Raw genomic sequence first — 12,713 nt, 5'->3', positions numbered from 1 at the left:
ATCAGGGACCTCATTCTGATTCATATTGCAAGAGCACAGCTCAATAGTGTACACTATACTTAAATTGTTAAATGTACCAAGAAAAGATGTTAAAAAGATGAAGTTAGAAAACAATCACTGTTGAGTGCATCTTTAAAGATATAACATTATATTTATATGATAAACACAAGTGCACATGAGAGACCTTTTAAAATTAAACATTTTGTCAGTGCTGGTCTGTGATTACTGTAGAACCCAAAATAATCAATTGCAGTTTAAAGAAACTGAACAGTTTTATTTACAGTAATCAGTTCAGTAGTACAGGCATGGACAATTATATGGTTTCACTGGAGACCACAATAAGCATCCCACTCCAATGCAGTTATCCAAAGAGACACTGTGGATTTACCAAATATTGCAATTACCTTAATCGTCCTCAAACGTTGCTATTTAGTTGTGATGGTGTAAATATATGTAGTTTCATCAGCCCTGTTCAAGGGTTTTACAAATCAATGAGCCTTTTGTAATAATAGTGGTAATAATAATATTAATAATAATAATAGTAATAATAACAATAATATTATTATTAACATCAACTTAAGAACCAATTCACGTTTTATTACATTTATAGTGACATTTGTGACACTAACTTAATATCAGGCATTCAGAACTGATCACAATAAGGCCACTTATAGGGTAAACTGCAGTTTAAGTGCAACTGGAATGTTAATGACTGAATTAGAGTAGAACAAAAGGACAGGACAGAATTATGTAAGGTAAGCTCCAGAAGTAAGTTACCACAACAGTACATATGTCTGCCAAATTGCAAAAAAAAAAAAAAAAAAAAAAGTTTCAGCGTTTGTCAGATGTTTTTCTTTCTGTCTTTTTCTGAGCCACCTTTCCTTTACAATGCAGTTCAAAACATAGCTAGCTAGCAAGTGTCAGATACACAGTGCCCTCTGCCCCTCCCCTTTTGTCCCAGTAACAATACTACTAATAATACTAATGTAAACCGATAAGGGTTTGCATTAAAATTGACATAATGACTAGAACGTCCCACGTTTTACATCAGCCTCCATAGTCACCCTTTACATAGCTGTAAATGATTAAAAAAAAAAGGTTTGTTTACAAACACAAATGGCTCATACCTTTGACCAAGAATCCAGCTTTGGGTACAGCATAGTAATATTTACACTGATTATAGAACAAAAAGTAAAATGTTGCTTGTAATTCAAACCATCTTCCATAATCACTAAAATCATTTCGGTTTGGATGATGTTCAACCAGCAGCTTTATTGAATAATACATTCAATTTATGAGACAAAAAAACCTCCTACTCTACGAACATGCTGTTTTACATATTTACAAGTAAATAAGAGCATACCCAAAATGTGTTCAAGATGAACAAAAAACAGCATCACAGAGATTACATCTGAGCTAGCACAGTAGAAATAGGTTACACCATTCTCAACCAAGAAGTCGTCTTGCAATGTTTTAAGATCCATGGCCCCTGTGAAAGACTTAACGCCTCCAGTGATTCTTTTGCAAAAAAAAGTTATCAAATACTGGCTATGCAGAAAAACTTGATATACACAACCATTGGGCTTTTTTTTAATAAACAGACAGAACATAATAAATTTGTCAACACAAAATTAAAATCACTTGGTTATAGGCAAGTACAAATAAGAAATTCAAAGTAAATTAACTTCAAAAGTACTGTATATACATTTACAAGTACAGTTCTGGCATAAAGTACTTCTAAAATAATGTAATATAAAACACAACCTCTGGGCGCGCGCGCGCACACACACACACACATACATTAGTTCAAAGCCAGACTGCTGTTTTCCTGAGGAATGCAAACTGTCATTTCATCAACAAGAAACACACACACACACACACAAACAAAGATCAAGATTTTTTTTCAAGGAACTCAGGATCAAGAATGACAGTTGCGCACACTTCATAGATAGTCATGTGTATGATAAGGCAATGCTATCAATGTACGAGAAGCAGAACATCAGAGCCTTAACAGGATTTCCATTGCTGCTTAACTAAAGTCAAGTTTGCGGCTCCATACATTAAGCAAACACTAGCTTTACAAAGACTCAGTCCTTGAACAGTGGAGGAAACAGCAGGCATACCACTGGGGGAGTTCAAAAGTATGCTGCAGGTCTTATGTTACCTCCTCATCCATTAAAACAAATGTGTTTTGACTGAAGCAGAGCTGCAGAAGTGTCAATGATGCACTGCTATGTTTGGTCTGTTGATGTCCTGCAGCTGCTCCATCAGGAGGAGCTCTAGGACTGACTATAAGAGCTGTTCTGATTGCCATTGGAGCTCTGGTCATTCTCACTGTGAAACAGGAGAAGCAGGAGAGGGGGATAAATAAGCAGGCGAAAAATAAAATGCAAATATATTGTAATTATATTGTAATTTTGATTCAATAATACTAAAACAAAAAAACACTAATTCTGCAGTTCCTATGCAACACCCAGTCACATGGTCAGTTCTGCCTAGTCATACCTGTTGGGTGGGGGCTTGGGTTTGGGCACCTTGTTTAGTACAGCAGGCATTTCTTTTCTGTCATCAAAGTTCTTCCACTGATCATAGAGCTTCAGGATTACTCTAATGATCTCCAAGATCTGTTCAAGGAATGTGTATTATACAAACGCACAACAAACATTATAGCCTAGGTTCTAACATAAAATTTACTGCTACATAAAAAAAAATATATATTTATGGCTAGTGCCTACCTTATCCATGTCCACGGAGAGCTCAGCAAACCACTGCCGGGCATCTTTCTGCTGTACCACACATGCAACATGCAAACATGCTGGGGGAAAAAAATTAATCTTTCAGTTTTCACTCCGTCACTGATGGGGGGCCCTCCCTATCCTAGGACTCCTATCACGCAGTGATACCACTGCAGGTAAAGATCATGGATGTTTTTAAACATTTTGTGTGCCAAAACTAATTAAAACCAAATATCTCACCAAGGGCAATCATGAAGGGTGGATACAGCAGGCAAAGGTCCGTCCTGTACGTATCATTCACTATCCTCCTGAGGAGACAGGCAGACATTTATTGGAGGATAGCATGCTGGTTACTGCACTATGTAACTGGTGAAGCAGGACCACACTCAGAACTGTGCAACACTGCCTAACAGTCAACTTTTGCGCTGGTCCACAAGCTTCGTTTATGGCTGGTTCAGTATCTTTCAGTATGCAACATGCACGTCTTCCCTGCAGTAAAGTGAATTACACTTTCCACTTGTAAAGGGAGCCCAGAAGCTAAAATCACCATTTCGCCATAATGCTGCTTTAAGCTACATTCCTCAAAACATTTTTTTTAAATAGTTCCCAATTTGGGGACATGCGTTATTGGTCAGAGTGGCCAAATTATTTTCACTTTAACCATTTTTTTAAAACTAGGAAATATAGTTGCGCAATAAATTGTATGTTTAATCATATTGTTTACCATTTCCATGACTAGACAGAAGTTACACAAGCTGATTGGCAGTAATGTTGCATTTTCAAGCCCAAGAATGAAGAGGTAAGTAAATAAATGAGTAACTTTTACTGGGTTTTTTTAATGATTTTACTTCAAATTATTTTGAATGATTTATATCAGTCCATTTGTCAAATTTATTTTTGGAAGATGATTTATGAATGATATTGACAACGCACCAAATATTATTTGGAGGCCCATTTTGCAAGCTAGTCATGGTATTTTTGGTTGCTGTTTTGACAAAAGAGGTTAGATTACATGCTGCACATCCAGTAAAAGATTAACAGTTTTTAAATTCTCACATCATTATTGTAATACCCAACAAATTTTGTCATGCACGTTATCACATTTAATGTCCAGATTGTGCAGCCCTACCAACTTACCACGCTAGTGGAAGGAGCATGTCCTCCTGACCCATATCTTGTACATATTGCAATAAAGGTCTATAAGGGTGGTACACAATCAAACAGCAATCCTGAAAAACAGTCACAGATTTTAAATCAGCAGCAGTCACACTAATAAACAGACAGTCAAAAATTGTATTTAGAGTGCCACACTAACCATAAGCTCCAGTAGGTAGAACTCACATTCCAAGATCTAATGTGGAAAAGAAAAAAAGAGGAACATGTATCTCAGGTCTTGGGAGAGAATGGAGACATACCAGTGAAAAATTGTCTGACATCTTTGTGGTTTGATAACTGAGAAGTCAAGTGAACTAATCACCGGCCTCACCTTCATCACTAAGCCACACAAGCAAATTAATAAAAATGTTCCTACAGCTTCTGGACAGCTGTTCTTCCAACACATGACACAAACCTAATAATAAATAACCCAACTGGTAATCAGAAAACACTTAACACATACGTGCAATCACGGCCACCCCATTTTCCCAAGGCAATGAGACTTTCACTTCATGGTGTCAAATTTATGAAAAAACACCTTCATCGCGCTAAGTAATGCGTCATTAATAAAAGTGCCCAAATACGTTAAAGCAGCATTCCAGTCACACAAGCTAGTAAGTCAGAATCAGATGGGTGGCTCTGTCACTTTCCAACAATCAACCAATACAATACTTATCAATGCTTTCAGTAAGGGGTACAATAATTAAGTGACTATTGTAAAATCTACATGACATTGTTACTTACATGGTTCATTCTGTATGGGAACTCCTTAGGAAAGGCGTAGGAGAATCGTGTTTTCACTATTGTGATAAGAAAAAACCTTTTATCAGTGTGCTTTTTAAACACATGCAGTGAGCTGTACATGAACATGTACTCGAACTTTTAAACAGTCCATCGGATGTGGTTAAATACTTGAAACTTAAACAAGCAGTTTATAAAAAAAAAGTGTCCTATTAATTATAAAGTAGTATTGTGGTATCAAAGTGTTTCCTTTCAAATATACAGTTATTAAAGGGTAAGAACATTACAAATTTGTTTCTATAAGGAATAGGAATGACCAGCAACTGCTATTGCATGGTTTCTAAAAGCTATGCCAAAGTAGTTCATATTTCTTTACTTACATACAGAGGTTGCTGCAGAAATAAGGCGAGTGTTTGAAACAACTCCAAACTCCTGTAATGACAAGTTGATAAGTTCAAAAGTTGTTCAAACCTTAGGTAAGGGGGAAACAAGAAAAATAAGAAATGAAAAAAAAATCTTGGCATTTTCACCTCAACTTTAGAGGCTAGAAACACACAGGTAGGTGCCATCAACACTGGGTCTATACTCTTTAAAGAATACCTGTTTAAAAACGAAAAACGTTACAAGGAACTGAAATCATTTTGAAACATTTTCACCAGATTCTCTCCATATTTAGTAACAGTAAAGCTAGCTGTATAAAAGCATTATATATTTTACCACTACTCACATTACCTATAGATACGTATAAACACCAATGGTTTATATTAGCCTAAGACTACTAGTCTAATCTGTGATCACATAAACAAGCTTTTTTGACATTCTGAATATTAACATGTGCAATAAAGTTAGTTGACACTAAAACTAAGTTTTTGTTGCAATACGTTTAACATGCCCTTTAATGAATAGTTAAGTAATTGTGCATCCATGTAACACAAATGCACACTCACAGCACAAAGAGAGTAGATTTTTAATAGAACACCCAACAGCCACTAAATAAGTGAGAAAGAGACATCCTTCATGTAAAACATGAAATAGAAAATTATTCTGTAATAGAAAGGTAGAAAATGTATGAAATGTATTCAACTAACGGGAAACACATGTAAAAAACATGTGCAATGACTGTGGGTGTTTCATGGTACAAAACCAGACTGTGCTGGCATGTAAACAGCAGTATAAAGGGACTACTCATGTATATAGCTCTTGTAAATATCTTGGTTTGGTCCAGTTTTTAGACAGAGGACAGAACTGAGAAATTTGCTTTTTCTCACCTGGCATAAAAGCGTTTGAAGTAGACAGTCGCGGTGGCAATGACCTGCTGTCTGAGTTTCAAGTGCTCCCCCAAAGCTTGGATCACTGACAGAGAAAGTGAATCTTATTCAACTTAAATCTGGGTTCACTGGCCACCAAAACCTAGACAGGGCTACTAATGTCCTTTGAAACTATTATCAGGTTTAACACAGTGTGATAGAATAAAGAATGGCCAAAAACAGATTCTTACTGCTTAACATTTTACATTAACTTCATAGACATGGCTAAAACATCTGACAAACAAAAATATATTTAATTAGAGCCATCTGTACCATTAGCAAAAAATCATTAGAGCCATCTGTACCATTAGCAAAAAATATCTGCAGCTTCCAGTACTCCTCCTCCGTGAGAAACTTCAAATCTTTCTGACGTTCTTTCAGCAGGTCCTGCTTATCCAGCACCCACTGCAGGCTAAGAGCAAAGATAAAAATGTAAACAAACAATAATGCAGGAACAGGAGAGAAAAAGTTTAAAATATCTTGTAAAAATCATACCACATATAATTATGCATGCTTTGAGAGTAAAATGATGCCCTATCCAGAGTTAGCATAGCATTGCTGTGTACATTGTTCAGTGAGTAATACACTGACATGCCAAAAGTCATGGCACAAGAACTAGTATCCTGTAGGACCTCCTCTAGCCCAATGAAGTGCAGCAACTTAACATGGCTTTAATTTAGTGGACAAAAGACATCTTGAGTGATGTTATGCCACACTGTGACAGCAACCCACAGTGCCGTGCAATCTTTCGATTATGATCATGCTACACTAATGCTGACAAAGTAAATGCTTTCTGAGGTATAACTGCACTTAAACATAATGAACTATCCTTGCTGCTACGATTTCTAAAATTTGGGAAGGACATCACATGTGCTCCCTCACACAACAGTATGCTTACTGGAAGAAAGGAGGGAAGAAAGGAGAGAGCAGTTTTGTGTGGTGTGAAATGTTAAATAAATAACTAAGACGTTTGAACTTTTTGAACTAAAATTACATTAGTTATTACAGACTGAGTAATTTACAGAAAAACAGTACTGCTGCATACTGCTACCTAATTGGTACCTGTGTTAATAAAGGTTTATTTTAAAGTATAAAATCTGACTAAATCTCAATTTTCCTGAAAATGAGAGACCGCATCTGTATATGGGATAGGTATTTGCTCTGGCCCAACATAAAGTTCTTAGTTCTTAAAAAACCCTAGATCCTCAGCTTCATTTTCATTTCTCTGTGTGCTATTTCATGTTTCATTATAAAGTATACAACTGCCAGATGAATAAGTTCTTCAGATTTCTTTAAAAACTTTAGTTTCATACGTATTTAGTTGTATACACAATGGCTCAATATGCAATGTTACCAGTTCATTATAAAATATGACATGAGTAGTGGAAAAGTTTTACATATAGCAGATAGTTAAGAATGTAGCCTGAAATGTAATGAGGACGAAACACCTGCAAAATGTAATAAAATGGGGGATGGTGAATCATATTTAAAAATAAGTCATTCTAAAGGCATATTTTGGTGGTAAACAGTTTACTAATGTGTTTAACGGTTTATATTTATGCGAACACTATTTAATTTATAATCATTCAGTGAACCAACAGCTGCGAATAACGCGACGACTTATTAGCTAGCGTATTTAGGTTCAGGTTAGGCTATTACGCGGCTAATTTGTGTGTTAAAACAGCGTTACACACGACGAGATCACATAAAGAAATGTTCAAGTCTCACGAATAACAACGCAACAACTAGCTAGCTATCTACTTAGCTAGCTACGAACCGTTAGGGAGAGGTGAGCTAAAAAAAAATACCCCTTTATTCCACATAACGTCACATGCATCAATTTCCTTGGGAATTTACGATGAATTCAGCTCATGCTGCCCAGTCTTATCTAGCTAGCTAGCTAATTAGTTATCTCAGGCAGCGCATCGCAAATGAAATATAGAAATAGCTTGCGCTAGCTACATACTTTTGTGTCGAACTCAAGAAAGCATTCCTGGAGTGTCATTAGCATTTGTCGATTAGCCACATTAGCTAACGACCCAAAACACATAGCTAGCTAGTATTCGTAAGTATTCGTAACCAAAATAAGAATACATTAAAAAAATACCTACTAGTGTGAACTTTGCCAAAAGTTTCCTGCCATTGTGATCGAGTTGAGGTAGGAAAATAAAATCTTAAATAGATTTTTTTAAACGAGTAGAAAGCCTTTTATGTAGCTAGCTAGCTAGCTCCTTGAAATACTGGAGCAACTGAAAAACTGCCCGATGGCTCTCTATTCGGGCAGAATAAGGTCCGACGAGAAACAACAAGGACTAAAACGTGGTTCTGCTATACTGCAAAATACAAAAGAGCACAGAACACATTTTTGCTTTTTCTTATGTTTGACCGTAAAATTAAACGACACAACTCTAAAACAAGTAAAATTGCAACACAAATAGTGTTACAATTTACTATTAAATGACACTAAGTAGTGTTACTTACACTTAGAGTGTACCATTTTACTCACACTAGTCCTGTTCACTCAATGAAACACAAAAGAAAATGCCTGTGCCTAAAAGGTATTTTCTTATTAAGTTAGAAGTAGGTTCATTTGCTTACATTTGCTCCTAACATCCAACAAACATGGAAATTCTGAACCATCTTGTGAGAATATTGAGGCGTTTTATTCATTTTGACCTTTACTTTGACCTTCTGATGTGTTTGTTTCATAAGGAAAACAGCCGCTGTCAGTTCCCTGAAGATGTGCTTTTCCTCTAAATGTTCTTTGTTCTCCAGGACAAATAACTGTGTCCACTTTGAGGGTCAAAAATGTTCCTTTTAACACATTTAGTAAATCAACTCAATGCTTTATGCATTTATCATGTGTTAAAAACTGTGAACAATTTAATTTTTAATGAACATTCACAACCAGATGTTCCAGAGTGCCATAGAAAATTAGCAACTATAAAATAAGTTAGAAGACCATTACAGGGATTTCTCGACAAGAATGCTCTCTAGTCAGTATGCTATGGCAGTAGGAAATTTACATATTACTCAAAACACAGATATTTTGTGTGTGCTTTAAAAATGGAAATTATTGTTCAATTTGTTTACACCACTTCTTTAACTTCAAATCTGCATTTAGAAATTAAATCTGACTCATTTTAAGCTAATCTTGTTAACTGCATATTTTACACACCACCAATTTGAAACAAACACATGGCTTAGATGAAAGAAGTCATATTATCATTATATTATCATATACATTCTTCCTTCACATTGGATCTGCAATGAAAAATGAAATGCTGTTAAAGCAATGGCAACATTTTAGGGTAAGCTATTACAGTAGCGCTCTTGCCAAGGCAACATTTACACACCTGAATGCCACTACCATGTGCCATCATAAATTTAACATTAAGGTTCAAAGTTATGATTTCACTGTTAATGTCCTGTTGTTGAACTGATATAACTAATATACACTTGTGAGAATGAGATATTTTGGTATATTACCACATTGTCAATTAAACTTTCATTTTTGTGACCTGGGGAAGCTAATGAGCTCTGTAGACACTCCAAAATTGGACTTAAATTGGCCTAAGAACTTCATATCTTAATTACCTTAATAACATTGTCTGTTGAAATACATTTCCCAAATATTGCCTTCTGACTGTATTTAGGCAAAGTTTGAGCTATCCCATCTCTGACACCATAGATTTGCACACAGTTGTGTAGAGTTATATAGCTGAGCCATGAGTCTGTCATCCTCCTTGCCTGGAAACTTCTTTAGCTAAAATATCGAAATATTTCTTTGTTGAGGAAATTACTCGTCTAATTAGGCACTCTTTCTACCCAAAAAAAGGACGGTGCAGGCATTGCAGGGCATTTGTAGTAGCCAGTTAGCATTACGCAAAGGAATGTAACTCCCTCATTTCACTCATTCTTCAGATATCTTCTTGTTCAATCTCTCTCGGACACCCCTCTTCCTCAACTCAAAACTAATCTCTGTAGCAGGCTAGCTAGCTAGCCATGTATCACCCAATGACATGCTTCTACTTTTCATTAACCAATATATTAAATAAAATTACATTGACATGATTTAACAATTACTCATAATGGTCCCAGACTTGATATTTAGGTTAACTTGGTGGGTGCAGGGTGGCCATGGATACCACATGATAAATCAAAAGCAGTTTGAATACATTTAGAAACAATCAACACATTTTAATACACATTAAAACATAATGCAAACGCAACACACCTATTAGAATCAAATGTCTAAAATATTAATGTTAAATGTCTTGAATGTTTTAAAAGTTAATTTGCTCATCAATAAATGCAGGTAAAAGTATAATTATTGTCAATGTATTGCTTAAAATAAAAGATTATTAACTAAATTAAAAAACTATTTCTTTCTGTTGTTTTTTGTCTCAGATGTCATGTCAACTGATCATCAGTTCATCATCTACTCACTACCCTGCTGAAAAATCCAACTCAAGGCCAGCTTTTGCTGGTAGCTGGTTTTGGATAGTGTAAGCCAATCTTTGATGGTCAAGTAGGTTGAAAGGCTGATCATCCAGGTTAAAACCTACCATACACTGGTAAGCCAGCTGATTAACTAGCTCTTGCCCAACATGGCATATGCTGCATTTGATTTTAGTCATGCTTGGTCAGGCATGGTCGCCTTGTTCAAAAATGCATTATGTAACAAAAGAACTGCCAGGGGTTCTATAGTAATGTATGTGTTTCAATTCTATTTTACAGCTCAATGTGTAATCAATGGTTGTTAGTGTTTCCTCAAACAAGTCCCCTCTCTACTAATTAAGAGAGTTCACTGTGTTTTTTTCCTGTTGGCTGGCTGTGAGATGTTTGTAGTCTACTGCTTAATCTCAGACTGAGGTTCAACATTCCATGGTGGGATGGACCGGACAGAGAGGCCCGCATTTAAAAACCCCAACATTCTTAACGTGAAACTGCAGTGCATCTTTGGCCGTGCAGAAGAAGCCCCTGGTCTTAATATGAGCAGAAGCCCAGAGAGAATGTCTTCCTACCGCCGCCACTTCGAGGGCGCGTTGGCCGCCTCTTCCTCGTGCCACATCCGGGTCTCCAGCCCGTCTCCAGTGCGCCGCGAAACCCGCCGCTCCGCCAGCTACAGCCGCGCACGCACAAGCCGCCGTACGCTGTCTGGCACGCGCGCCTCGCGCATGACCAGGTGAAGTTTTTTTGTCTTTCTCTTCCTTTCTTTTTCTCTTTATACATGTATTCCTGTCTTAATTCCCCCTTTTAATTATCTTATGTAATATTCCTGTTTCTTTAATTCCATTTATTTCTGTTTGTCATTTTTCTTTTTTGTTTCTTTTTTTTTTTTTTGTTTCATCCATCTCTTTATTCCTTATGTTTACTTCTTTTATTGTGTTTCTGTTCTTGCTTCTCACTCTGATTGTCGTTGTTCTCCCATAATGTTTTTATACCTCAGTAATTTTGCAGGATCTGTGTTGTGTATTCTCTTTTCAGCAGTGTGAGTATGAGTGCTCTGTGCGTTGGTTTGGGTCTTGGAGGAGCGCTGGACCTGGAAGCCGCAGCCGCCACCAACCAGGACTTCCTGAGCACACGCACCATTGAAAGACAGGAGATGGTCACCCTCAACGACCGCCTGGCTGTGTACATTGAGAAGGTAATACACAGATGGTCTATGATATTACATTTGCCTAACAAAAAGGTATCTGTGAAAACCCAAAAGGAAACAGGTTTGCTTGCTTTAAAGGTGCGCACTCTGGAACAGCAGAATAAAATGCTAGAGACTGAGATTGATGCACTGAAGGGCCGCTTTGTAAAGCCTTCGGGCTTGCGCATGATGTACGAAGACCAGCTGCGAGAGTTGAAGAGAATTGCTGATCAGATGAAGGTCCAGAGGGTAAGAAAGATACATTTTAAAAAATTAAACCTTGTAAAGTGGTCTTTATAGAATGTCAGTTTTCTGTAGCACCAAAAAGGTTTTACTATCAAACACTCTTTCATTAAAACACAAATTTTTCTATTTATCCAGTTAGTTAGTGCACCACAGAAACATTTTTTTCTTTAAGGACCTTGCCATTGCTGCCAAGAAAGCCATGACAGGGCAGCTGGAGGTGGTAAAGGCCAAGTACGAGGACGCTCTGGAGGCCAGGAAAAAAGTTGAGCTGGAGATTGAATCTTTTAAGCCAGTAAGTGGCTTTATTTCTAACCATAAAAGTAGTTAGATTTACAGTATAGTATATGAAAACAGTATTGTGTGATATGTCATTCATAATAACGCACAAAAAATAATTTTGTCATTCGGTGAACAAAATTGCTGTTTTGCCTGCCAGGATGTTGATGCAGCTACAACTGCCCGCATTGCTCTTGAGAAGCAGCTAGAAAACCTGGAGGTGGAGATGGAGTTCCTTCAGAGGATTCACAAACAGGTATTGATTCATTTTGATAATGCAGTGAGTAAGTTGGCATCATGTCAAAGTCTTCACACGCTTCCCAGCAACTACATAAGATGTACACTATATGGATAAAAGTATAGGGACACCTGCTAATTAATTATTTCTTCTGAAATCAAGGGTATGAAAAAGAGTTAGCTGGAGTGACTACTTTTTGAGCGATGCTCTAAAGATTTGATTGCATTCAGCAAGAGCGTTTGTGATGGGAGGATGTTGTATGATCACCACCCTACCTCATCCCCAACTCCCTAACCCATCCAAAAAAGTATTAATTAGAGCACCACCATTAAAGAAAACACTGTTCCACTTCTCCACAGCTACATGCTGAGTGA

General features: G+C 36.9%; 2 protein-coding genes across 5 annotated transcripts in view; one reads left to right on the top strand and one right to left on the bottom strand.

Annotated features, from left to right (window-relative positions):
* Nucleotides 1-12,713, top strand: part of ngs (notochord granular surface) — a 66,033-nt gene that overhangs the window by 49,450 nt on the left and 3,870 nt on the right. For 3 of the 4 annotated variants that reach the window (XM_072672708.1, XM_072672709.1, XM_072672711.1), the window contains exons 2-6: nucleotides 10,349-11,126; nucleotides 11,429-11,588; nucleotides 11,679-11,828; nucleotides 11,998-12,117; nucleotides 12,262-12,357. In XM_072672708.1, coding sequence (XP_072528809.1) covers nucleotides 10,834-11,126; nucleotides 11,429-11,588; nucleotides 11,679-11,828; nucleotides 11,998-12,117; nucleotides 12,262-12,357 — 819 coding nt within the window. In that variant the 5' untranslated portion in view covers nucleotides 10,349-10,833. The remainder of the gene's footprint in view (nucleotides 1-10,348; nucleotides 11,127-11,428; nucleotides 11,589-11,678; nucleotides 11,829-11,997; nucleotides 12,118-12,261; nucleotides 12,358-12,713) is intronic. The other variant, XM_072672710.1, reaches the window with a different exon arrangement.
* Nucleotides 1,253-8,231, bottom strand: ccnc (cyclin C). Its single transcript, XM_072672707.1, has 12 exons — nucleotides 8,050-8,231; nucleotides 6,244-6,350; nucleotides 5,900-5,984; nucleotides 5,162-5,231; nucleotides 5,012-5,063; nucleotides 4,635-4,690; nucleotides 4,051-4,086; nucleotides 3,873-3,964; nucleotides 2,976-3,043; nucleotides 2,736-2,815; nucleotides 2,506-2,624; nucleotides 1,253-2,334 (listed from the first exon to the last, which is right to left on the bottom strand). The coding sequence occupies exons 1-12, from the start codon at nucleotides 8,079-8,081 to the stop codon at nucleotides 2,280-2,282; spliced, it is 852 nt and encodes a 283-aa protein (XP_072528808.1). The 5' UTR covers nucleotides 8,082-8,231; the 3' UTR covers nucleotides 1,253-2,279.

The sequence above is a fragment of the Salminus brasiliensis genome, chromosome 2 (genome assembly GCF_030463535.1).
Source record: "Salminus brasiliensis chromosome 2, fSalBra1.hap2, whole genome shotgun sequence".
NCBI classification, from domain to species: Eukaryota; Metazoa; Chordata; class Actinopteri; order Characiformes; family Bryconidae; genus Salminus; species Salminus brasiliensis.
The sequence above is the reverse complement of the archived record's forward strand: the minus strand, read 5'-3'. Positions and strand labels throughout refer to the sequence as shown.

Bases quoted from the DNA above. Each gene is read 5' to 3' on its own strand.
- ccnc (XM_072672707.1), bottom strand. From the start codon at position 8,081: ATGGCAGGAAACTTTTGGCAAAGTTCACACTA. The intron at 3,965-4,050 runs GTTAGTGTGGCA...ACTGTTTTTCAG, and splicing joins TCTACCTACTGGAGCTTATG to GATTGCTGTTTGATTGTGTA. The intron at 2,335-2,505 runs GTATGACTAGGC...CCTGTTTCACAG, and splicing joins CCCAAGCCCCCACCCAACAG to TGAGAATGACCAGAGCTCCA.